The 21,244-nt window shown below is 41.3% G+C and overlaps 1 protein-coding gene across 1 annotated transcript; it reads left to right on the top strand.

Moving 5' to 3' along the window:
- The first annotated feature begins 308 nt into the window (after positions 1 to 308).
- On the top strand, positions 309 to 20,704 carry LOC139640291 (PHD finger protein 20-like). Its single transcript, XM_071514475.1, has 18 exons — positions 309 to 321; positions 1,789 to 1,868; positions 2,265 to 2,436; positions 2,931 to 3,015; positions 4,708 to 4,781; positions 4,901 to 5,027; positions 5,216 to 5,287; positions 6,103 to 6,162; positions 6,453 to 6,639; positions 6,794 to 6,906; positions 7,282 to 7,401; positions 8,064 to 8,144; positions 8,864 to 9,006; positions 10,025 to 10,124; positions 11,200 to 11,395; positions 12,749 to 13,001; positions 15,858 to 16,065; positions 17,075 to 20,704. The coding sequence occupies exons 2-18, from the start codon at positions 1,789 to 1,791 to the stop codon at positions 17,209 to 17,211; spliced, it is 2,208 nt and encodes a 735-aa protein (XP_071370576.1). The 5' UTR covers positions 309 to 321; the 3' UTR covers positions 17,212 to 20,704.
- The last annotated feature ends 540 nt before the right edge of the window (positions 20,705 to 21,244 follow it).

Here is a 21,244-nt window from a genome sequence, read left to right as displayed (position 1 = left end):
TTTTGTGTAATACAAAATAGCACATGCAAGTAATATCAGTAGATGACATTTCTTCAGTTTTTAATTAAGTGAAGGCATCACATTTTGTAGTTTATAATGGGTCTAGAAGTTTTTATTCAAAGCATTTTAATTCAAGACATTAATGGCAGTAGCTAACAAAAATATATACAAAATAAAACGCTATGTAGAAACTAAAATTAACTAAAATAGAAAATTTCCATATTTTCTCCATGAGTTCTCTGATTTGCGCATGCGCAAGTGGACCATCACAGCAGCACGTTGCTGGAACGTCAGAGCAGAATACAACAGGGAGCGCGCGAGGTAAACAACCCCGTTATGTTAATCTTTTAAACGGACGTGTGTTTATTGCGATAGTTGAATGCTAATTTTAAGATTTGAACAGTGGAAACAGTTTCATCTCGCTGTCGGTTTTCGTGACAATTCATTCGCCGAGATGAAACTTTTATCGGTGTGCAGCTGCCTGTCACTGTGGCTTGTCAAACGTAGCTGTTAGCTTTGTTAGCTTTTCTATTCACTGTCAATGGAGGAGGACACTAAGCTCGCTGTTAGCCAGACGAGTTTGCTGGTTAACTTTATGCACTTTATGTTATCTTTTTACTAATACGAGCGTACATCACAGCTGTCGAGTTTGGAGGTTTTTTGCGTTTCATCCTGTGACATTCTGTGCTGCTGTTTGAGGCTAACACCAGCAACGTAACGTTAGCATATTAGCTGTAATCAACTAGCTTGGCGACTAGAGGGGCCGGGGGGCGGGACTTCGCTCTGACTGACAGCAGAGAAGTCCAATGAAAAGTCTAAACGGTGTCTCCGGGGGCTTGTGGCCAATCAGCTTCCCCTTAGAAAGCTGACAGCACAGACAGAGAAATGTCAGTAAACGCTATATAAAAGTTTATTTCGTTGATTATGCACTGCACAGATTTCGATATGTTTTGCCGTGCACTTCTTATCAACACACGGACCTGTTATCATTAAGGATATTCATATGAAAATGTATTTAATATGGAGTTTGGCTGTTGACGGTATCTCGGTAACGTTAGCGACGCTTGTTTTCACTTTCTCCGCTGAAAAGTGGCACGCGCTGTTGTCATTAAGGCACGTTTTACATCTTGACGCCTTAACTTGACTATTAATGTGTGTTATTATCTGGTGAAATGTGTTCATAAATAAATAGCCGCCACCCCGAGTTAAGTTTCATTCTGTCTGAAAAGCGCACAGGAAGCGAGCCCCAGCGCGCGCTGCTGACGTCATCACCCGACAGCTGTCAGTTGACGCGCGCTTTTGGGAAAAATCACTACAGATTACATTAAAATAATGATAACAGTAACATGCTAGTAGATGTCCCCAGTGCAGTGGTTTGAGTAGAAATTAACTGATTTTGATATTCAATTAATTTTAATAAGATTTAAACAGAGATGCACGTACCCATCTTTGCATTTCTCTCTGCCAGTGGTCTGATAGGACTACATTGGTTATTATGGATGGGATTTATTGGTTCTGGTTTAACAATGGGGATAATGGAAGGGAATTGAAGCCTTGCATTCTCTCTGTATTCCCCTACAATAAAGGAGAAGCATGCATGTGATTTGTGCTAAAAATATGGATGACCGCTCCATCAAACTCTGTGTTTGTTAAGAAGGGACCCGAGGGTCTCCTGCAAACTGATGGAAAATTGTAATTCATAATTATTCATTAATATTAGTGATTAATGTAGTAGAAGTTAGTGAATATGTCAGATTGTATTAGAACAGTTGTTTGTGTGTCTGTCAGATGAAGTCTCCCCCAGACCGGTCGGGGATCACCTTCGAGGTCGGAGCTAAGCTGGAGGCTCGGGACCGCCACAAGAACTGGTGTGGACCACACACACACACACACACACACACACACACACACAGTAACACACAGTAACACAAGAAATAGTCTGGACCACTCACACACACATATATACATGTAATAACATACACATGTCCAGAGGAACTGACCTGTAGACTTATTGCAGTCTACTGGTAAATTAGGGAATAGACTTGTATAAAGGTATGTCAAAATAGACATATTTTATATTATACATGTATAAAATCTATTAAAAAAATATTTGGTTTATGATATATTTTTAAATGGTTTTAAAAATTTAAAATTGTATTTGATTTGAAACTTATTTTACATTTATGTTCTCATTTTAGTTTTAAATTTAATTTTAAAATATTTAATTTTAGATTTTTTTAAAAAGTATCCTGTGTCATCATCAGGTACACGGCGTCTATAGAGAAGATCGACTATGAGAAAGAAAAGGTTCTGATCCATTACCGCCAGTGGAGCCGTCGCCATGACGAATGGTTTCCATGGAGCTCGCCGTACCTGAGGCCGCTGGAGCGAGTCAGCCTGAGGAAGCAGGGCCTGAACAAGTCCCGCCCACACCCGGTATGACTGACAGACTGACAGACAGGAAGGCAGAGAGAGAGAGAGAGAGACACCAGTATAGTTATCGCATGTTCCTTTGTGAATCTGTGTGTGTGTCACTTTCTCCCTGTTCGACTGTACTTTGCTCTCTATCTCTCTCTCTCTCCCCCTTTCTCTGTCTCTCTCTCTCTCTCCCCCTTTCTCTGTCTCTCTCTCTCTCTCTCTCCCCCCCTTTCTCTGTCTCTCTCTCCCCCCCTTTCTGTCTCTCTGTGTCTCTCTCTCTCCCCCTTTCTGTCTCTCTCTCTCTCTCTCTCTCTCTCTCCCCCCCTTTCTGTCTCTCTGTGTCTCTCTCTCTCCCCCTTTCTGTCTCTCTCTCTCTCTCTCTCTCTCTCTCTCTCCCCCTTTCTCTGTCTCTCTCTCTCTCCCTGTCTCTCTCTCTCTCTCTCTCTCTCTCTCTCCCCCTTTCTCTGTCTCTCTCTCTCTCCCTGTCTCTCTCTCTCTCTCTCTCTCTCTAGTTGTTTAGGTCAGGTACGAAGGTTTTGGCCTGTTGGACAGACTGTCGCTTCTACCCAGCCAAAGTCCTTAAGGTCAACAAAGATGGTGAGGCTCAACTTTGACCTTTCACCCTTAATGTACATTATATGGAAATTCTTAAAAAGCTGTGTTTCTGTGATGAAAGCTGTTGGTGATGTACTTTGCATTCCTGGGTCCATTCCGTTGTTTGGTGTATTTTTCTTCTTCGTGGGTAATTGTAGACAATGTCACGTCACCTCCAGATGTTTCCAGCAGCTCCAGTGGAGTTTGATATGAGAAAATGTTTCAGGATGTAAAACCTCAGCGGTAAAGGTCAGGTTTTGGTGTCAGTCCCTCAGAATCAAAGAGCGAGGGCTTCTTTCTAGAGCCGCCATTTTGCACCGAGAGACGTTCAACAAGCATACAGGGAGAAATCCATCGTAGAAGAGGAGAGAGACCAGTTTCTCCACCACAGGAGCAGGAGAGAGACCAGAATGCAATGCAGCAGAGAGACAGGCTTTTTTTAAAACTTTTTTCAACTGGAAAAACATACTATCTCTATCTCTCTCCAGTCTCCACCTTACATAAAACCCACAGCTGAATGCAACAAGTTCAGGCTCCTGCTCTTGGGGTTGTTGAAAGGCATTCTGGGAAATGTAGGAAATCACTAACTGAAGCAGAAGTAGATAAGACAGGTTGAGGGAAAGTGGGTTCACAAAAAAAGGTAAATGACAACACTTCATCACTAAATAACTCCTGGAATGTGTTGAACATCACAGACTGATGAGATCTAACAGTGAAGAGGATCAGAGGGGATTTTTCCTTTAAATCCCCAGTGACATAATTTCTGACTCATAATCTGGTAAAATAATCCAAAAATATATTGATAGAATTTAATACCTGTAGCGCATTTTACAGTGAATTTAACCAGTAATGAGGGGGACAAAGGTCAGAGCCTTATTTTCATGTCAGTAAGATAACAGTTATTTGTTTTTTTTGTTTGTTTGTTTTTTTCAAAATGGCAGTGATTTTGGAATGAAACTCTTAATATATTTAATTGTGGAGTCGAACTATCTGATGTTATCCATAAAAAATTGATTTACAACTTTGTATGGTGCAAGGTTATTATAGTTTTGCATTTTTCATTAGTTTTTATTTTTATTTTGTTTTGACTTTTTGTTTTCAATTTCAGTTTAGTTTTAATTAGTTTTTAAAGTGGGTTTGCTAGTTTAGTTTAGTTTTTATTTTTTGAAAATGCTTAGTTTTAGTTTAGGTTTTATTAGTTTCAGTGTTAGTTTTAGTCCTTTTTTGTAATATGGGGTATTTGTCAAGGGCGAGATTCAAAAAGTAAAAAAAAATAGAAAAAAATAAATAAATTGGAAGATAGATTTCATATCCACCCAAAATACTAGGCTTACATATGAAATAAATTGACAAAGATGAAAACTAAAGACATTTTCTCTATAATTTTAGTTTATTTTAGTTAGTTTTGTAAACACACAATACAGTATCAGTTATGGTTTTTTTGTAAAGCCTCGTTTTTTTTTTTTAATTTCAGTTAAGGAAAATGTTTTTTCACACCTAGTTTTCGTTATGTCGTTACTCTTCGTTAACGATAATAACCTTGGTATGGTGTGTGTGTGTGTGTGTGTGTGTGTGTGTGTGTGTGTGTGTGTGTGTGTGTGTGTGTGTGTGTGTGTGTGTGTGTGTGTGTGTGTGTGTGTGTGTGTGTGTGTGTGTGTGTGTGTGTGTGTGTGTGTGTGTGTGTGTGTGTGTCAGAATCCTACAGAGTGCGTTTCTACGACGGTGTGGTTCTGACCGTGAAGCCCACCAAGGTCAAACCCTTCCAGGAAGTAAGGAATACTCCACTGCTATTGGTCCATATCTAATGAGCTTCCCCAATCACATCCACAATGCTGAGACTGTACCCCTGTGTGTGGGTGTGTGTGTGTGTGTGTGTGGGTGGACGCAGAAGGCCGGACCTGAGAAGAGCCCGGCGGGAAGCGAGGGATGGGAGGAAGGAGAGAGCGAGGAGGAGAGGAAGAGGAAGGCAGAACCGTCATCCTCCCCTCCGCCGGCCAAGAAGAAAACAGAGGACAGTAAGTCACATGACCTCTGACCCCTCTTTACGGCATAGAGCTAGAACAGATAGATAAAGGACTTGAATGAATAAATAGGCTTCAACAAAAGCGCTGGATTTCTTTAATTGTAGAATACATCGCTAATGGATCTCATTGTGGGTGAGGTAAACAAGCTAAAAGCTGATTGGTTGTTTCCCCCGCTCCAGGAAATCAGAATCAGCCAACCAGCACTGACTCCGCCCAGCCAGCCTCTCCTGACTCCGCCCACACAGACAGAGGTAAACACAGGCGGATCGTCACCTGGGGGAATATTCCTGGCTGCTGGGATTTACTGTGGCTTTTACTCTAGAGTGAATTTTAAAATGGTTTATTATTATTATTATTAATATAATACGATATTATATAATATAGAATTGTATAATATATGTTTATAATAAATCATTTCATTTATATTTTAGTAGGTAATAGTAGTTCAGGAACAGTCTGTTGTACTGTGGCTGACTTTCTTGCTCTCTCTTTCTGTGTGTCTCTCTCCCTGTCTCTGTCAATCTCTCTCCCTCCCTCTCTCTCTCCCCCTTTCTCTCTCTCTTCCTCTCTCTTTCTCCCTCTCTCTCTCCCCCTTTCTCTCTCTCCCTCTCCCCCTTTCTCTCTCTCTTCCTCTCTCTTTCTCCCTCTCTTTCTCTCTCCCTCTCTCTCCCCCTTTCTGTCTCTCTCCCTCTCTCTCTGTCTCTCCCTCTCTCTCCCCCTCTCTCTCTTTTCCCCCCTTCTCTGTATCTCTCTTTCTCCCTCTCTCTCTCTCCCCCTTCTCTGTCTCTCTCTCCCCCTTTCTCTCTCCCTCTCTCTCCCTCTCCCCGTTTCTCTCTCTCTCTCTCCCTTTCCCTGTCTCTCCCTCTCTCTCTCCCCCTTTCTCTGTCTCTCTCTCCCTCTCCCCCCTCTCTCTCCCTTTCTCTCTCTCTCTCCCTTTCTCTGTCTCTCTCTCCCTCTCTCTCTCTCTCTCCCTCTCTCTATCTCTCTCTCTCTCTCTGTCTCTCCCTCTCTCTCTCTTTCTCTCCCTCTCACTCTCTCTCTCCTCTCTCCTCTCTCTCTCTGTCAGATGTCCTGTTGGAACGCCAGGCCCACCTGCCAACCACACACAAATTCAGCAGAGAACCACGTAAGCACACACACACACACACACACACACACACATCATGTAAACTCCATACTCACAAACACACACACACACACACACTCCATACAAACACACACTGTAGTTTGTCATTTTGCTTGAGTCTTCAGCAAGGATTCAAAGGAGTTTTTTGTACATTTTTTCGAAATTGCTCACGTTTTGGAATTTGGAGAGAGAGGTCACTCTGACATTTTCATACCTGGTGCAGTTCAAAAGGAAGTACAACTCTTTATCTCTCCCTCTCTCTCTCTCTCCCTCTCTCTCTCTCTCTCCAGTGTACAGGGTGATCAAGAACCAGCCTCCCCCCATTCTGTCCATTGAGTTGGACCACAACCCGTTTAAATGCCCGGCGCCGGGCTGTACCAAGTCCTTCAGGAAGGGGAGCCTTCTGCACTCGCACATCAAGTACTACCACTCCGACCGGCGGCCCGAGGAGCCGGGCGGCGAGCAGGAGACGCCGCGGTAGGTTGACGGTTCAAATCCCAACAACAGAAGGTCAAACTCCGCTCCACATGTTGGCCGGTTGCTGGTTCAATTCCCACAGAACAAGAGGCACAGCATCTCACACTAGAGGAAACCAAATGCTTATATAGCATATTCTGATTGGTTGTTGTAGGAGGAAGCGGTCGTCTTCTGAGGGGCGGGACTTCCTGTCAGAGAGGAGGAAGGAGAACCAGAACAGCAACACCTGTCACCATGACAACAGAGAGCACAGCGCCATGGGAACAGGTTGGAAGACTGCATCACGCACATTAACACACACACACACACACACACACGCTGTGTTTGACTTGTCATGCCTCCTTATACCAGATCTCAGGGATCACAGCTTCAAAAATGAGGGACAAAAATTATTTCCTCATCTCTGTTTAAGGTGATATTTGGGCTTAAGGTCCTCAGTGAAGTTAAAGTTATGGTTTATTATAATATCACAGTGATAAAATGTAGAAGTGATTAAAACCATAGAAACAAGGGAAACAAACTTTTAAGGTTGAAAAATACAACACCTTCAGGTTTTGCTTTTTTTTTTTTCCCTGAAAAGCGACAGTTGTTACAAATCCCTGTCTGTCTGTCCGGCCTGCCTGTCTGTCTGCCTGTAAGTAGAAGTGAAGAAGGAAGGAGGGAGGGAGACAGAAGGAGGGCAGGACAGGAAGGAGAGGAGGAACTTCCTGAGAGTCAAACTGAAGAAGAAGAAAAAGAAAAAGAAGAAGAGAAGTCAGTCAGGTGAGAGTTAGTGAGCCAAGCAGCCTATCAAACACAGAGCAGCTGTTAAATCCAGAAACCTCCAGAAGTTCTTTCATTTTTCTCCCGATGCTCCTGATGTTTTGTCTCTCTGGTTGGAGAGCAGCTTCTGTTTTTTTCTCTAAGACACAGTTAACACTCTTGCACTAAACTGACAACTATTTATCATTCTGCTGTAACAGTGTTGTTATATTCCTTGTTGGGAGTCCAACATGACGTCTGGATTTTGCTTCCAAATCAGGAGCTACAGGCTTTAGTTTACTGTTAGTGGAGCGAGTAGAGAAATTGTGTTTAGTAAAGCTGATTTTTATTTTACAGCACTTTGTAACTTTGTTAAGGAAAGTGCTGTTTTTGCTTTTAATTAGAGTTTTTCTTTATTTCTTTATGCTTTTATTCATTTATTTATTCTTAAGATTTTTATTCATTGTCTTTTATCTATGTTTTTATTTCTTGATTGCATTGTAAGTATTCTAATTTGTATTTGCACTGTGTATTTTCTGTTTTTATTTCTGTGAAGCACTTTGTAAACTTGTTTTTGAAATCCAAATACATTTTGTTATTATTATTATTATTATTTCTTATCATTATTAGTAGAAAAATGACAATGTGCTTGTGTCTTTTTCTTCTCTTTTTCCGATTGTCAGGAAACGGCAGCAGTGATGATGAGAACACAGACAGTCCTCCTGCCGCTCTGTCTGCCACACACCACAACACACACACACACGGTGGGTAACACACATACACACACACACAGTGGGTGGCACACACACACACACGGTGGGTGGCACACACACGCATGATGGGACAACAGTGGGGTAAATTATACACACAGTGGGAAACACAACCCCACCCACACACAACCTCTCACACACACACACACAGTGGAGAACACACACACAACCATACACACACTCACAGTGGGTGACATACACATGCACAGTGGAGAATACGTACACACAATAACACACACCGATGATTCAGCCAAATTTTGCTAAAATTTCTCTATATCAGCGTAACATCAACAGCAGGTCACATCTACAGATATGATCAGAGCCTGAAGATTATGGTCAATTTATTAACTTGGAATTAATTGTGTGTAATTATTATATATTGTGATTTTAGTCTCCAGTTAATGATCAGCAACACGGGAACATTTAATCTCATTCAGAGCGTCTTCTGTAGTTGAAAGTACCAAGATGTTGATATCAGCTGCCAGAAGTGCAGTGAAATAATTTTGCTCCACAAATCATCAAGACTAATAATGGTGATTAATAATAATGATTCCAATATCTATTAAACTAATTGGGATTATTGTTTTAGCCATAACTGGGCAGTGCTAATGAATGGAGGAATAGATAGATGGATAGATGGATGGATGGATGGATAGATAGACAGATGGATGGGTATATGGTTACTCTCTAACCTCGGCCCCTCCCCCATCCAGCTGACGATGCCAGCGATTGGTCGACGCTAACGGCCGAGAGCGAAGAGGACACGCCCCCCTGGTCAGTTGCCATGGAGACCGAGGAGCGTGAGGTGATGAGGTGTGTGTGTGAGGTGAACGAGGAGAACGACTTCATGATCCAGGTGGGACACACACACCCACATACACACACACACACACCCACACCCACATACACACACACACACACACAAGCAAATCTTTGTAACTATACACTTTCCATTTACCAAATCATTACCACATAAATTTAGAGACATTAGTATTACAGTAAACAGAACATTGATTACAGTGAACAGCAGAGGTGGGGACTTGAGTCACATGACTTGGACTTGAGTCATAGTTTTGATTGCTTGAGACTTGATGCATGAAGACTTGACTTGGGTTCTGGTGACTTGGGACTTGACTCTGACTTGTACTCTGATGACTTGAAAAGGTTTCTAAAGTCTTGACTTGAGATCTTGTGTTTGTGTAAATGACTCAGATTGAAAGTGATGAGATTTGTTCCAGCAGACGACTGAATTTAAATTCTGTTTTCTGAATTTGTATGGAATGATTGAATTTATTGAAGTTGAAACTGATTATAGAAATCAAACTCATGATGCTCTTACCAAGTTTTTATCCTATTAAAACCATATTGCATTGAAAAGTCCTAGATATTTAGTTCTCTTAAAGATATTAAATTGATACTGGACTCTTGATTTGTTCTGACTTGACTTGCTGTTCTACATTTAGACTTGGGACTTGACTTGAGACTAACTGATTCCAACCTCTGTAGCAACTGGTAATGCAACTGTTAGAATGTAATAAATGATCAAAATGTAATAAATATCCCTCTAAATGGGTAGAAAATATCAGTGTAATAAAATGCATAATAATCTTCTTCAGACTAATCATTTCTTTAAGAAAACAATGTCAGCAATTCATAACAGTAAGAGGGACATTTTATTCCATTTTGACAAACATGATCTGGTGCTACAACCCTTTAATCCTCAAATGGTTCCTTCTCAAATTGAGGACTGATAAAGGCAGTAATACAGTGATTATAGTGACGGATAAGTGATATTAATAATCCTGTCTCTGTCTGTCTGTCTGTCTGTCTGTCTGTCTGTCTGTCTCTCTGTCTGTCTGTCTGTCTGTCTGCAGTGTGTGCAGTGTCTGTGTTGGCAGCATGGGACCTGTATGGGTTTATATGAAGACAACGTTCCACACAACTACATCTGCTACTGCTGCAGAGACACTGCAGGTACTAAACACTACTCTGTGTGTGTGTATGTGTGTGTGTGTGTGTGTGTGTGTGTGTCTGTGTGTTTGTGTGTGTGTGTATGTGTGTGTGTGTGTGCTCTCATACTTACTGTAGACAAGTGGGAAAGACAGACAGCTCTCACAATACATAAGGTTGCAGAAACTGTCTGTGTGAGTAAAGGACCTTTTGAAAGTATTGAAATGTTTTAAATCTAGTTATTAGAGGTTTTATATTTTCCCCATGAACAGAACAGGGTTAGCAGAACAATCTGCATCCTGTCTGCTTTACTAAAGTTGGACTTCATGTCCCTTAACTCATTTCTTGCTGTCCTTTTTCAAGTTCTACTAATTTATAGTTTCTCAGCTTTCAGTAGTTGTGTTAAAAAATCTTAGATTTTCTGAAACCTGCCTGGTGTATTTATAAGTTTGGGTGTGTGTGTATATGAGAAATGTGCTGGTATTGTTGTATTTGAAGTAATTTTACTACGATTCTTTAAATCTTTTTATTCTAAAATGAATCCATTAATTTGTTTCAGGACTGGTTATTATTTACTGACTGTTTAGACTGTGATACTGGGGCTGCTATTGGTGCTGTAGTCCAGTGGTTCTCAACGTGGGGTCCGGGGACCGCCAGGGGTCCTTGAGGGGGTTCCAGGGGGTCCCGAGCAAATTGATGAATTGTTAAACTTCACCATTATTTCATTAACAAGAAGTGAACACAATTAGAGAATGTAGAAGAATGACTGTTTTGATCATAGTTTCTCTGTTATCTCTCTACCTACAGTACAGATAGTCATGGAATTCTGGACAAAATCATATCTGACAATAAAAATATTCTCAGATTTGGGTCCAAGAGACAAAATCTCATCAAATGGGGGTCTGTGGCCCTAATGTGGACTAAATTAGGGGTCCTTGATATGAAAAAGGTTGAGAACCACTGCTGTAGTCTATATTTTGATGCTTTGACAATTCTAGTATGAGTTTGTGTTTACATTTATGTGTGCAGAAGTGTGTGTGTGTTTCAGTGTGTGTTTGTGTCTTTTCTCAGCCTGTTTTTTTTTTACGTTCTTGTTCAGGTTGGAGGCGGGCTCAGCATTTCCTGCCCGATCCTGATTGGCTGACGTCAGGGCGCATGTTCGGCCTGTCGTGTGTTAAAGAGAACTACGCAGAGCTCAACGCCTCCAAGATCTCACACACCAACCGTCTCCTCGCACACACACACGGCCTCAACCAGGTCCTCAAAGGCCTCCAGCTCAAAATCAGCCTCTTACAGTGAGTAGAGATTGGCCATCAGAGGTTCATTTACCTTTACAGGAGAACTGTTTTACATCAGAGAACTTTTGATCAAAATGCACTTTTTAATTGAAGTTTTAAAGCTGCACTACAGAAGATTTTTAAGTAAACCTGCAGTGTCTTCTCAGTCTAAACCAGGAAGTGTGTGTGCAGCAGAGCAGAGCGTCCCGTCCTGACTAACTGAGACTGTAGGTTCTCCCTGTTTGTCCAAACTGTTTGGAAATCTTCTCCACATATGAATCAATCTAAACTTAAAGTGCTGTATAACTTTGGTAGTGTCTTGGATTGTGTATCTGTTTCCATGATAAAACCCCAAATCAGTGATTCTGTGATCTGTTGCTCCAGTAGAGGAGACTGGAGAATTGTGTTTTTTTCTCTCTCTCCATTCACTGCCATCGTCTGGAGGAACAGTCTGAAAATCACTTCTAGCACATAAAGGAACGCCGACAAAGCAGATTCTGACAATATATAAAAAAAACTAGTCATGCTGCTGAATTGTGCATCAGAGAAACACTTTTTTTTATGTTTACCTTTCAGTTTGAACAAGTGTAACACTGAAATCTGGTCGGAGGAAACATATTACTTAAATAAAATTTGCTTGTTATCAATTTAGACAGCAGAATTGTGTGTCACAATATCCCCAAATCACCATATTATCACGATATGATTCCACTGAAAGACAATAAATGATAATATTGAATATTGTCATTATCATAACCAGCCCTAATGAAAATTCATCCTCTGGCCTTATTGTGCACAGCCTGCCAGAAAACAATAACATTTGCAACTGTAGTTCCATAATCTAAATCAGTAGTTCTCAACGTGGGGTCCGGGGACCACCAGGGGTCCTTGAGGTGGTTCCAGGGGGTCCCCAGCAAATTGATGAATTGTTAAACTTCAGCATTATTTCATTTACAAGAAGTTAACACAATTAGAGAATGTAGAAGAATGACTGTTTTGATCCTAGTTGTTAGCTGTTATCTCTCTACCTACAATACAGATAGTCATGGACTTCTGGACAAAATCAAATCTGACAATAAAAATATTCTCAGATTTGGGTCCAAGAGACAAATTCTCATCAAGTTAGGGGTCTGTGGCTCTAATGTGTACTAAATAAGGGGTCCTTGATATGAAAAAGGTTGAGATTCACTGATATAAATATCCAAATAATATCTATTCTTAAACTGCAGCACCTACTGGAGTCGATGCAAGCATCAAACCTCAGAACCACAAACAGTTTCCAGTTTGTCCTGAAGTGAAACCAGAGCCAAACATGCACACAGCCTGTTCATTATATACTCAGTTTGTCTGTTCGTCCCTCTGTCCGCCCAGCTCTCCCTCCCACCCCGACCTGCAGCTGTGGCGGTTGCCATGGAGACGGGAGGAGGAGCCGACCGTCGCGGCCGATCGGAGCGGAGAGGCTCCCGAGAGGGCCGACGGTTTTTCTCCCGTGTGTTACGTCAGCAGCGAGCACTGCTACCAGAAGCCCGGGGCATCATGGGAAAAAGCAGGGGAGAGTGAGAAGGAAACGCAGACTGCTGGACTGAACCTGGACCAGAACCAGAACCAGAACAGTGAGGATCAGGTAAAACCACTACAGGCTGCTCTTGGGAATGGGCAGTCATCACTCTGGCTGTGTTTGCATGCATGGACAGGGTTGTTGATCAATACCAAGGATTAACGATGACTTGGCTTGGTGCTGAGATTTCTGCCTTTAAAACTCACTTTCTGGCCTGTACTCTGTTTTGGAACACACACACACACACACACACACACATATTGGAGTTCCAAGACACTCCCAATAACCCCCCCCCCGTGCCATTTTCAACTGCTAAACGATGGAGGACGGTGCTACAAGCGTGCGACTTGAATCGCAACACATTCCTCGTTCTCATTCAAAAATCCTCATTCTCAAGCCAAAAAAAATAAATGCCAAAGCAGTTTCATTATTCCAGTATTCAGCATGGTGATATATTACTTGTTAACTACACCAGTGGTTCTCAATGTGCGGTCCGGGGACCACCAGGGGTCCTGGAGGGGGTTCTAGGGGGTCCCCAGCAAATTGATGAATTGTTAAACTTAAGCATTATTTCATTTACAATTAGAGAATCTAGAAGAATGACTGTTTTGGTTATAGTTTCACGGTTGTCTCTCTTCCTACAATACAGATAGTCATGGAATTCTGGACAAAATCATATCTAACAATAAATATATTCTGAGATTTGGGTCCAAGAGAAAATCTCATCAAATGGGGGTCTGTGGCTCTAATGTTGACTAAATTAGGGGTCTTTGATATGAAAAAGGTTGAGAATCACTGAACTACACCTTTCTGTGGGATCTCTGCTCTAATTAGCTAGCTTACTCGCTATGAAAATGTGACTTACCTTTATTGAAATAAAGAGCCCGCTATAGACCTTTTTCACAAAAATGACACTTCCACAGGGTAATAATGTGTGACAGTAAGTGTCACAGATAGAGTCGGTGGTGACAGAAAGTTGGCTTCTTACCATTGCTGGCAGTGGTGAGAACTGATCGGAACTGATAACCTGTGGAAGTATGTCAGCTGTGTTTGTGGAAAAGGTCTATTGATTTGTTTTGATCGATAGAGTTGGTCCGTCATGCAGGCAGGAACATCACTGAGTTTAGACGAGAGAGAGAGAGAGAGAGAGAGAGAGAAAGATTCAGAGAGAGTGAGAGAGACACAGAGAGAGAGAGAGAAAGATTCAGAGAGAGACACAGAGAGAGAGACAAAGAAAGAGAGAGAGAGACAGAGAGAGAAAGATACAGAGAGACAGAGAGAAAGATTCAGAGAGAGTGAGAGAGACACAGAGAGAGACAGAGAGAAAGATTCAGAGAGACAGAGAGAGAGAGAGACAGAAAGATTCAGAGAGAGTGAGAGAGACACAGAGAGAGAGAGAGAGACAGAGAGAAAGATTCAGAGAGAGTGAGAGAGAGAGAGAGAGAGAAAGATTCAGAGAGTGAGAGAGACAGAGAGAGAGACACAGAAAGAGAGAGAGACGGAGAGAGAAAGATTCAGAGAATGAGAGGCACAGAGAGAGAGACAGAGAGAGAAAGATTCAGAGAGAGTGAGAGAGACACAGAGAGAGAGAGAGAGACAGAGAAAGATTCAGAGAGAGTGAGAGAGACAGAGAGAGAGACACAGAGATAGACAGAGAGAGAGAGAGAGACAGAGAGAAATATTCAGAGTGAGAGACACAGAGAGAGACAGAGAGAGAGAGACAGAGAGAGAAATATTCAGAGAGTGAGAGACACAGAGAGAGACAGAGAGAGAGAGACAGAGAGAGAAAGATTCAGAGAGAGTGAGAGAGACACAGAGAGAGAGAGAGAGACAGAGAAAGATTCAGAGAGAGTGAGAGAGACAGAGAGAGAGACACAGAGATAGACAGAGAGAGAGAGAGAGACAGAGAGAAATATTCAGAGTGAGAGACACAGAGAGAGACAGAGAGAGAGAGACAGAGAGAGAAATATTCAGAGAGTGAGAGACACAGAGAGAGAGAGAGACACAGAGAGAAATATTCAGAGAGAGAGACACAGAGAGAGAGAGAGCGACCCTGATCGACCCCTGAGAGGAAGCTGTAGTAGAAGCTGCTCCTCTGTTGTAGCTCGCAGCGCTGAACAAGCCTCTGCTGTTGCTATGAGACTGCAGAGAAGCGCAGCGCTCTTTTGTTAAAAGTTGAACTATTTTTAACATGTAGTGCTGTGTGAGTGTGAGCGCCGGCAGGAACAAGAACCAGCACGGCGTCTCCTTTGGCAAGAAGGGAAAGGGAAAAGAAAAAAGGATAGAAAAAGAACCCGGCGCTGTGAAGGGAGCTTCACAGTGGAAACAGTGAAACGGCACTCAATGACAGTATTAGATTTATCATTAGAGTTAATAGAGAGTATGACCAAGTTAACTTTGTCAGAACAAATCAAGAGTCCAGTATCAATTTAATATCTTAAAGAAAACTAAATATCTAGGACTTTTCAATGCAATATGGTTTTAATAGGATAAAAACTTGGTAAGAGCATCATGAGTTTGATTTCTATAATCAGTTTCAACTTCAATAAATTCAATCATTCCATACAAATTCAGAAAACAGAATTTAAATTCAGTCGTCTGCTGGAACAAATCTCATCACTTTCAATCTGAGTCATTTACACAAACACAAGATCTCAAGTCAAGACTTTAGAAACCTTTTCAAGTCATCAGAGTACAAGTCAGAGTCAAGTCCCAAGTCACCAGAACCCAAGTCAAGTCAAGTCTCAAGTCTGCTCTTCAAGCAATTAAAAGTGTGACTCAAGTCTGACTCGAGTCCAAGTCATGTGACTCGAGTCCCCATCTCTGTCAATAGATGATTAATGTTTTGTGGCAGCCATCTTGGATATGCTGAAGGATGTTATTGTGACAAAAGAGGAAGTCTAACTCTGTTGTCTTCTGCAGGGAGCAGAGCCTGAAGACGTCAACAAGAAACAGACTGACGCTGACACAGACACTCACACACACACACACACTCACACACACACTCACACACACCCTGCGCCCCCCCCAGGCTCTGTGGTGGAGTGTCAGCTGAACCTGCTGCAGCACATCGAGTCGCTTCACAACCAGATCTCAGCCAGAATGGACCTGATAGAGAGCGAGCTGGACGGTGAGACACACACACACACACACACACACACACACACACACACACACACACACACACACATTCACACTGGAAAACACTGACATGTACACACTGTAGGCATGAGAAATTGTATATCATTTGTGTGTAAGACGGTGTAGTGTATAGCCACAAACTGACACACACACACACACACACACACACACACACACACATAAAAACACAGCCCATTGATACCAGCCCAGGAATCAGGGTTTCAATTTTATGAAGGTGGTATGGCAATAAAATAAAGAAAAATTATTAAAAAGTGAAACAGTAGAATTAACTAAAAAAAAACTGACATCACTCTCAAAGTTGTTGCAAATGTTGAATAAATAAACGTGTTAAATATTGATGGTGATGACGGCCAAATAAAGCTCATTTTAGAGTGCAGGGAGGTGTGTGTTTGGGACTGTCCCGTTACCGTAAGCACACAGGTTTGATCCCTCCAAAACCCCACAAGTCGACCTGTACGATAGCCCATAATAATGAGTTAGAATAAAAACTCTGTAATAAGACAGAAAGTCTAATAAGACTGAAAGTTTCTTTTTCCGGTGATGTCAGACGCTTTGATCTTGAAGGTTTATAAGATTTCTGAAATTGTGTGGAAAAAGTCAACTAAATCTCTTTGTTTCTCCCTTTCTCCCTCTCTCTCTCTCCCTCTCTCTCCCTCCCTTTCTCTCTCTCTCTCCCTCTCTCTTTCTCCCTCTCTCTCTCTCTCCCTCCCTTTCTCCCTCTCTCTCTCTCCATCCCTCTCTCTCTCCCCCCCTCTCTCCCTTCCTTTCTCCCTCTCTCTTTCTCTCTCTGTCTCTCTCTCTCTCTCCCCCTCTCTCCCTCCCCTTCTCCCTTTCTCTCTCTCTCTCTCTCTCTTTCCCTCCCCCCCTCTCTCCTTCTCTCTTTCTCTCTCTCTCTCTCTCTTTCTCTCTCTCCCCCTCTCTCCCTCCCTCCCTTTCTCCCTCTCTCTCTCTCTCTCTCCCTCCCTCTCTCTCTCCAGTGTTAGAGTCCTGGTTGGATCACTCTGGGGAACTGGAGCCTCCCGACCCTCTGTCCCGCCTCCCGCAGCTCAAACAGCGAATCAGACGGCTGCTGCGTGACCTCGGCGTTGTGAGGCGCCTGTCAGTCTGCCGCTGACCTCTGACCTCTGACCCCTGATCTTTTCACCTCATAATAGTCACTGCTGGCCAAAAGGAGTCACTGGGCTAGCATGGGACGAGCACGCTGGAACACAGGGACTCATTGTTAGCAGCAAGAGGCAATGGACTCTGGAGCCAGTACTGTCTGTGGGTCCAAGGACTACAGGGATGAAGAGACTCATTATATATATATATAGGTCCAAAATTTGCAAACTTATCCTTTAATACATAACCTAACAAGTGATTGACATTATTAAACCCCTCCCAGCTACTAAAACATTCCCCAAACTGAACAGATTCATGGTTCATGGTGGTGACCTAGAGACCGAATTAATGATCAGTTTATTTGGATATGATATAGTTAGCTGCCTTTATCTCTTCTGTAGAGAATACAGTAACGTTGGGGTACTTGGCTTGCTGGTTAACGTTAGCAACTGAACCGTTATCAGCATACAAAGCTTTTAGCATATTAAATACGTCCATAAAAGTTTACACAGTAAGTTCAATCCAAGTTCAGTTACGTACAAGAAGAGGATTTTGATACTCACAGCTCAATCACATGTGAAGATTGATAATTAAAGTTACATTTTCACAGTAATACTTAGATATTTCTCAATAAAGCACCAGGGTTCCCACACTCCTGGAAAACCTGGAAAAGTCAGGGAATTATAAAATAGTGTTTTCCAGTTTTCCAGTGGAGAAGTGATGAAAAATGATAAAAGGGAGAAGAGTTTTGGAAAAGTCATGGAATTTTAGTTTAGTGAAGTTAATGATTTTTATTTTCTTGAATACTGTAAAATGTTACAAGAAGCTGTGGCTCGTTCAGAAACGTAATATTATAATAACCCTTGATTTTAAAGTGAAAACCTAATGCTTAAAGTTAGTGTAGCTGATGGTTTGATGATTACTTTTTAATTCAGTCTCATTAAAATTTGGCCACGGGAACTTGCAAAGGGGCATGGAGAAGTCATGGAAAAGTTTTGTAATTTCATCAGTGAAACGGTGTGGGAACCCTGAAGCACAGACTTGAATTGTAGAAAATGATTTTTTACCACACTGATCAGGTTTGATAACACACAGCTGTAGGGGAGTGAAGAATCTAATCCTGACTCGCTGACCTGAATTTGGTTCTTGGTACAAAGTCTGGGAGGTAGAGAGGAGTTGGAGGTACGACTGCCATCAAACTGTGAAGGAAGCCCAACTGCAGCCTGGACTTCAGCTACCAGCCGCTAAACCCAGGCCAGTGGCTACCTGAGTCTGCCTCTGGGCAACAAGTTCACTTCAGTACGTTGTTTTCTTTGTCTTCCTTGATATCTGAACACCATCAGGTCTTAGAAAAGAGAATTCTTATAGGTTTATTCTTCTAATTTAGAATCTAGATTTATATCAATGCTTATAGCTTTTTCTACAATGTTATACAAAGCTCTTGCTGTCTTTTTCTGGAAAAAAAAAAAATGCCTGTACAGCTTTTTAAAAAAATGTTTATTTTTATGGTATTTCTGCTTTCTTGGTCCATGAAGAGTAACATTGTTAGCATTCCTCATCGAAGCCAATGGGCACTGCGAGCTTTAAGCTAATGAACTGATGCAGTGAGGAATGCTAACAATATTCATAAACAGTTTTCAATTAGTTGAAACGACATTACAGATTTTTGTTCCCTAATCTGACAAGTTTCCGGTGAAGTTAAATAACATATATTTACGTCTCTTTAATGTTTCCTATATTTGTTGTCATATAAGAAAACTGTATATAGCTGTAGATTTATTTTTGTAGAAAAGTTGATTTTGAATCTACTTGATTAACTATGATGTGTTTTAAGATCATACAGTGTCGGTAGAACACGGTGCTTCTTTTGATTTTCATCAAATATTGTGATTTGTTTTCATTTTGTTGCCGTGGAACCAGAAACACCGAAGTCAAAAAACACTTTATCTTTGAAATTCAGACATCACAACGTCTATATTTTCTACTGTAATTAAGGTAAAGGATTGGCACGAGGCCTCGGGTGAGGTCGAGCCAAGTTTCACACTAAAATGTGTGTTTTACAAATAATGAAAAACAAGTAAATGTAAAAAATTTTGGCATGCATGGCAAAATGATTTGGAGCAATGTAAACCAGACATAGACAGAGGTAAATGGGCTGTAACTCTAAATGACACCGGTGTTCTCCTTTAAGGTTCAGTGAATATTTTGAGGAGTTCTGACTTTGCAGCTTGAACAGAAAGTGAAGCCGTCCAAACACAGCAGCTAGATCATTTCAGTCCTTTTGGATCTGTTGTACGCTCAGATCCTTCATGGTGACATTTTGTGGAAAACTGCCCAGCTCTTGGCATTGGGAACACAAACATCAATGCTTTTATTCATATGCAACGTATGCTTAGCTGCCAACTAGAAGCTCCAGTAGCTTGGTGAAAACTGGAATTTAGCCAGGAGGGAGTTTCTTAATTAAAACGGTTTGTCAGTGGTTTTCATCTAAAGGAACAGCGTTTATATTGATGAGGTCTTTAAAGCCATAATACATTTTTTTTATAGCTAAAATGTGATACAGCTACAATACCTGTTTTTATCTTACCAGTTTGTGAGGGCAGTCAGGTGATTTGTTGGACTGTTAAACCTGTTTTTTTTGCCTGTTTCAAATATACCTTTGGAATATTGATCACCCAGATTGCGATGTCATTTATTGTTTCTTTTAATAGCTAAAATACCTAATATTCTACTTAATTGGTTTGATGCTGATTTAGGGTGTGGGGTGAGAGAGTGAGGTTCAACTCTTGTATCACAAAAGACCATTCAGAATATCAAACTGTTGATGAAAAACACAAACTGAGACTATATTACTAATTTACTTACATTCTTCTGCTCATCTACTCATTTTCTGCTGTTTTCAGGTTCTTATGCAGCTCTGGAAAGTCTAAAAAAAAAAAAGTAAGAAAAATGAATTTCATAAAGTCCAAAGCTTGAAATGTTTTGCACAAAACGTCTGGAGAAGTTTTGTTGTTCAGACTCAAAACACATATGACTGCACATTTTATATAGTTGTAAACCTATTGTCATTTCTTAAACTATAATATTTGTAAGGGGGAAAATAATGTTCAGCTGCTATCCGCAAACATCACTTTGGATTTCAGCCATAATCTTCAGGTTTAGAGAACATGTTGAGTTTTGAAGTGGAAGAGGACTAAACAAGAAGAAGAAGTAGCAGAGTGAGCAGCAGATTGGGAAAGCGTCCAGGCCAGATGGATGAGGTGTTAATGTTGAGATTCCCTCACAGTTTGGGTTCTGGTAAAAGTAACCACAGTGATACTGATACTGTGTGGGTGATGCCGTGTGTGTTTGCATATCGACGCTGCTGTCATGTGAAAACCTCGTAACTCCAGTTTGGCGATTTTCATGTTTTAAAGTCAAACGGAGGATGACCTGCTTCCTCTGTGGGTCGATGAAACTCTACCAGCCTCTTAGGTTTTATGTATTCACACCATAAAAAAGAACAATAAAGATAATACAAAACAAAAAAAAGGCATGTGCTGGAAATGTTTGAAACCCAAGTGTTGTTTATAAAAAATACCTCATCAAGAAAATAAAAGGATTTTGTACAATGGAAACAACAATAAACAAACAAAAAAAAAGGTAAAAGATGTGTGTGATTAGGTGAAACCTTTTCAAACCCCATTGGATAAAATACATAATACATAAAACACGAAATCTGAAATCTCCTGAAAATGTGATACAGTATGTTGGAGATGCGAGGTTTTCACCTGACTGTGACAATATGTTTGTGTGTGTTTGTATGTTCTTATATGTTTTTACATGTGTGTGTGTGTGTGTGTGTGTGTGTGTTTGAGGCGGGTCCGCCCAGCCAGATGGTCCTGCTGTGTGTTCGCAAACCACCAGGCCAGTCCCTTATGGCTGGGTGTGTGTGGCTCTCTACCTACAATACAGACAGTCATAGAGTTCTGGACAAAATCATGTCTGACAATAAAAAATATTCTCAGATTTGGGTCCAAGAGACAAAATCTCATCAAATGGGGGTC

The sequence above is a fragment of the Centroberyx affinis genome, unplaced genomic scaffold (genome assembly GCF_046629955.1).
Source record: "Centroberyx affinis isolate AG114_WGS23_722 - 3 ecotype Tasmania unplaced genomic scaffold, CSIRO-AGI_Caff_v1 ptg008932l_1, whole genome shotgun sequence".
NCBI lineage: Eukaryota > Metazoa > Chordata > Actinopteri > Beryciformes > Berycidae > Centroberyx > Centroberyx affinis.
This window is presented reverse-complemented; position numbering and strand designations above follow the sequence as displayed.

Coding starts and splice junctions, on each gene's coding strand:
- LOC139640291 (XM_071514475.1), top strand. CDS start 1,789: ATGAAGTCTCCCCCAGACCGGTCGGGGATCACCTTCGAGGTCGGAGCT. Junction 6,907..7,281: donor GCACAGCGCCATGGGAACAG/GTTGGAAGACTG, acceptor GCCTGTAAGTAG/AAGTGAAGAAGGAAGGAGGG. Junction 16,066..17,074: donor GATAGAGAGCGAGCTGGACG/GTGAGACACACA, acceptor CTCTCTCTCCAG/TGTTAGAGTCCTGGTTGGAT.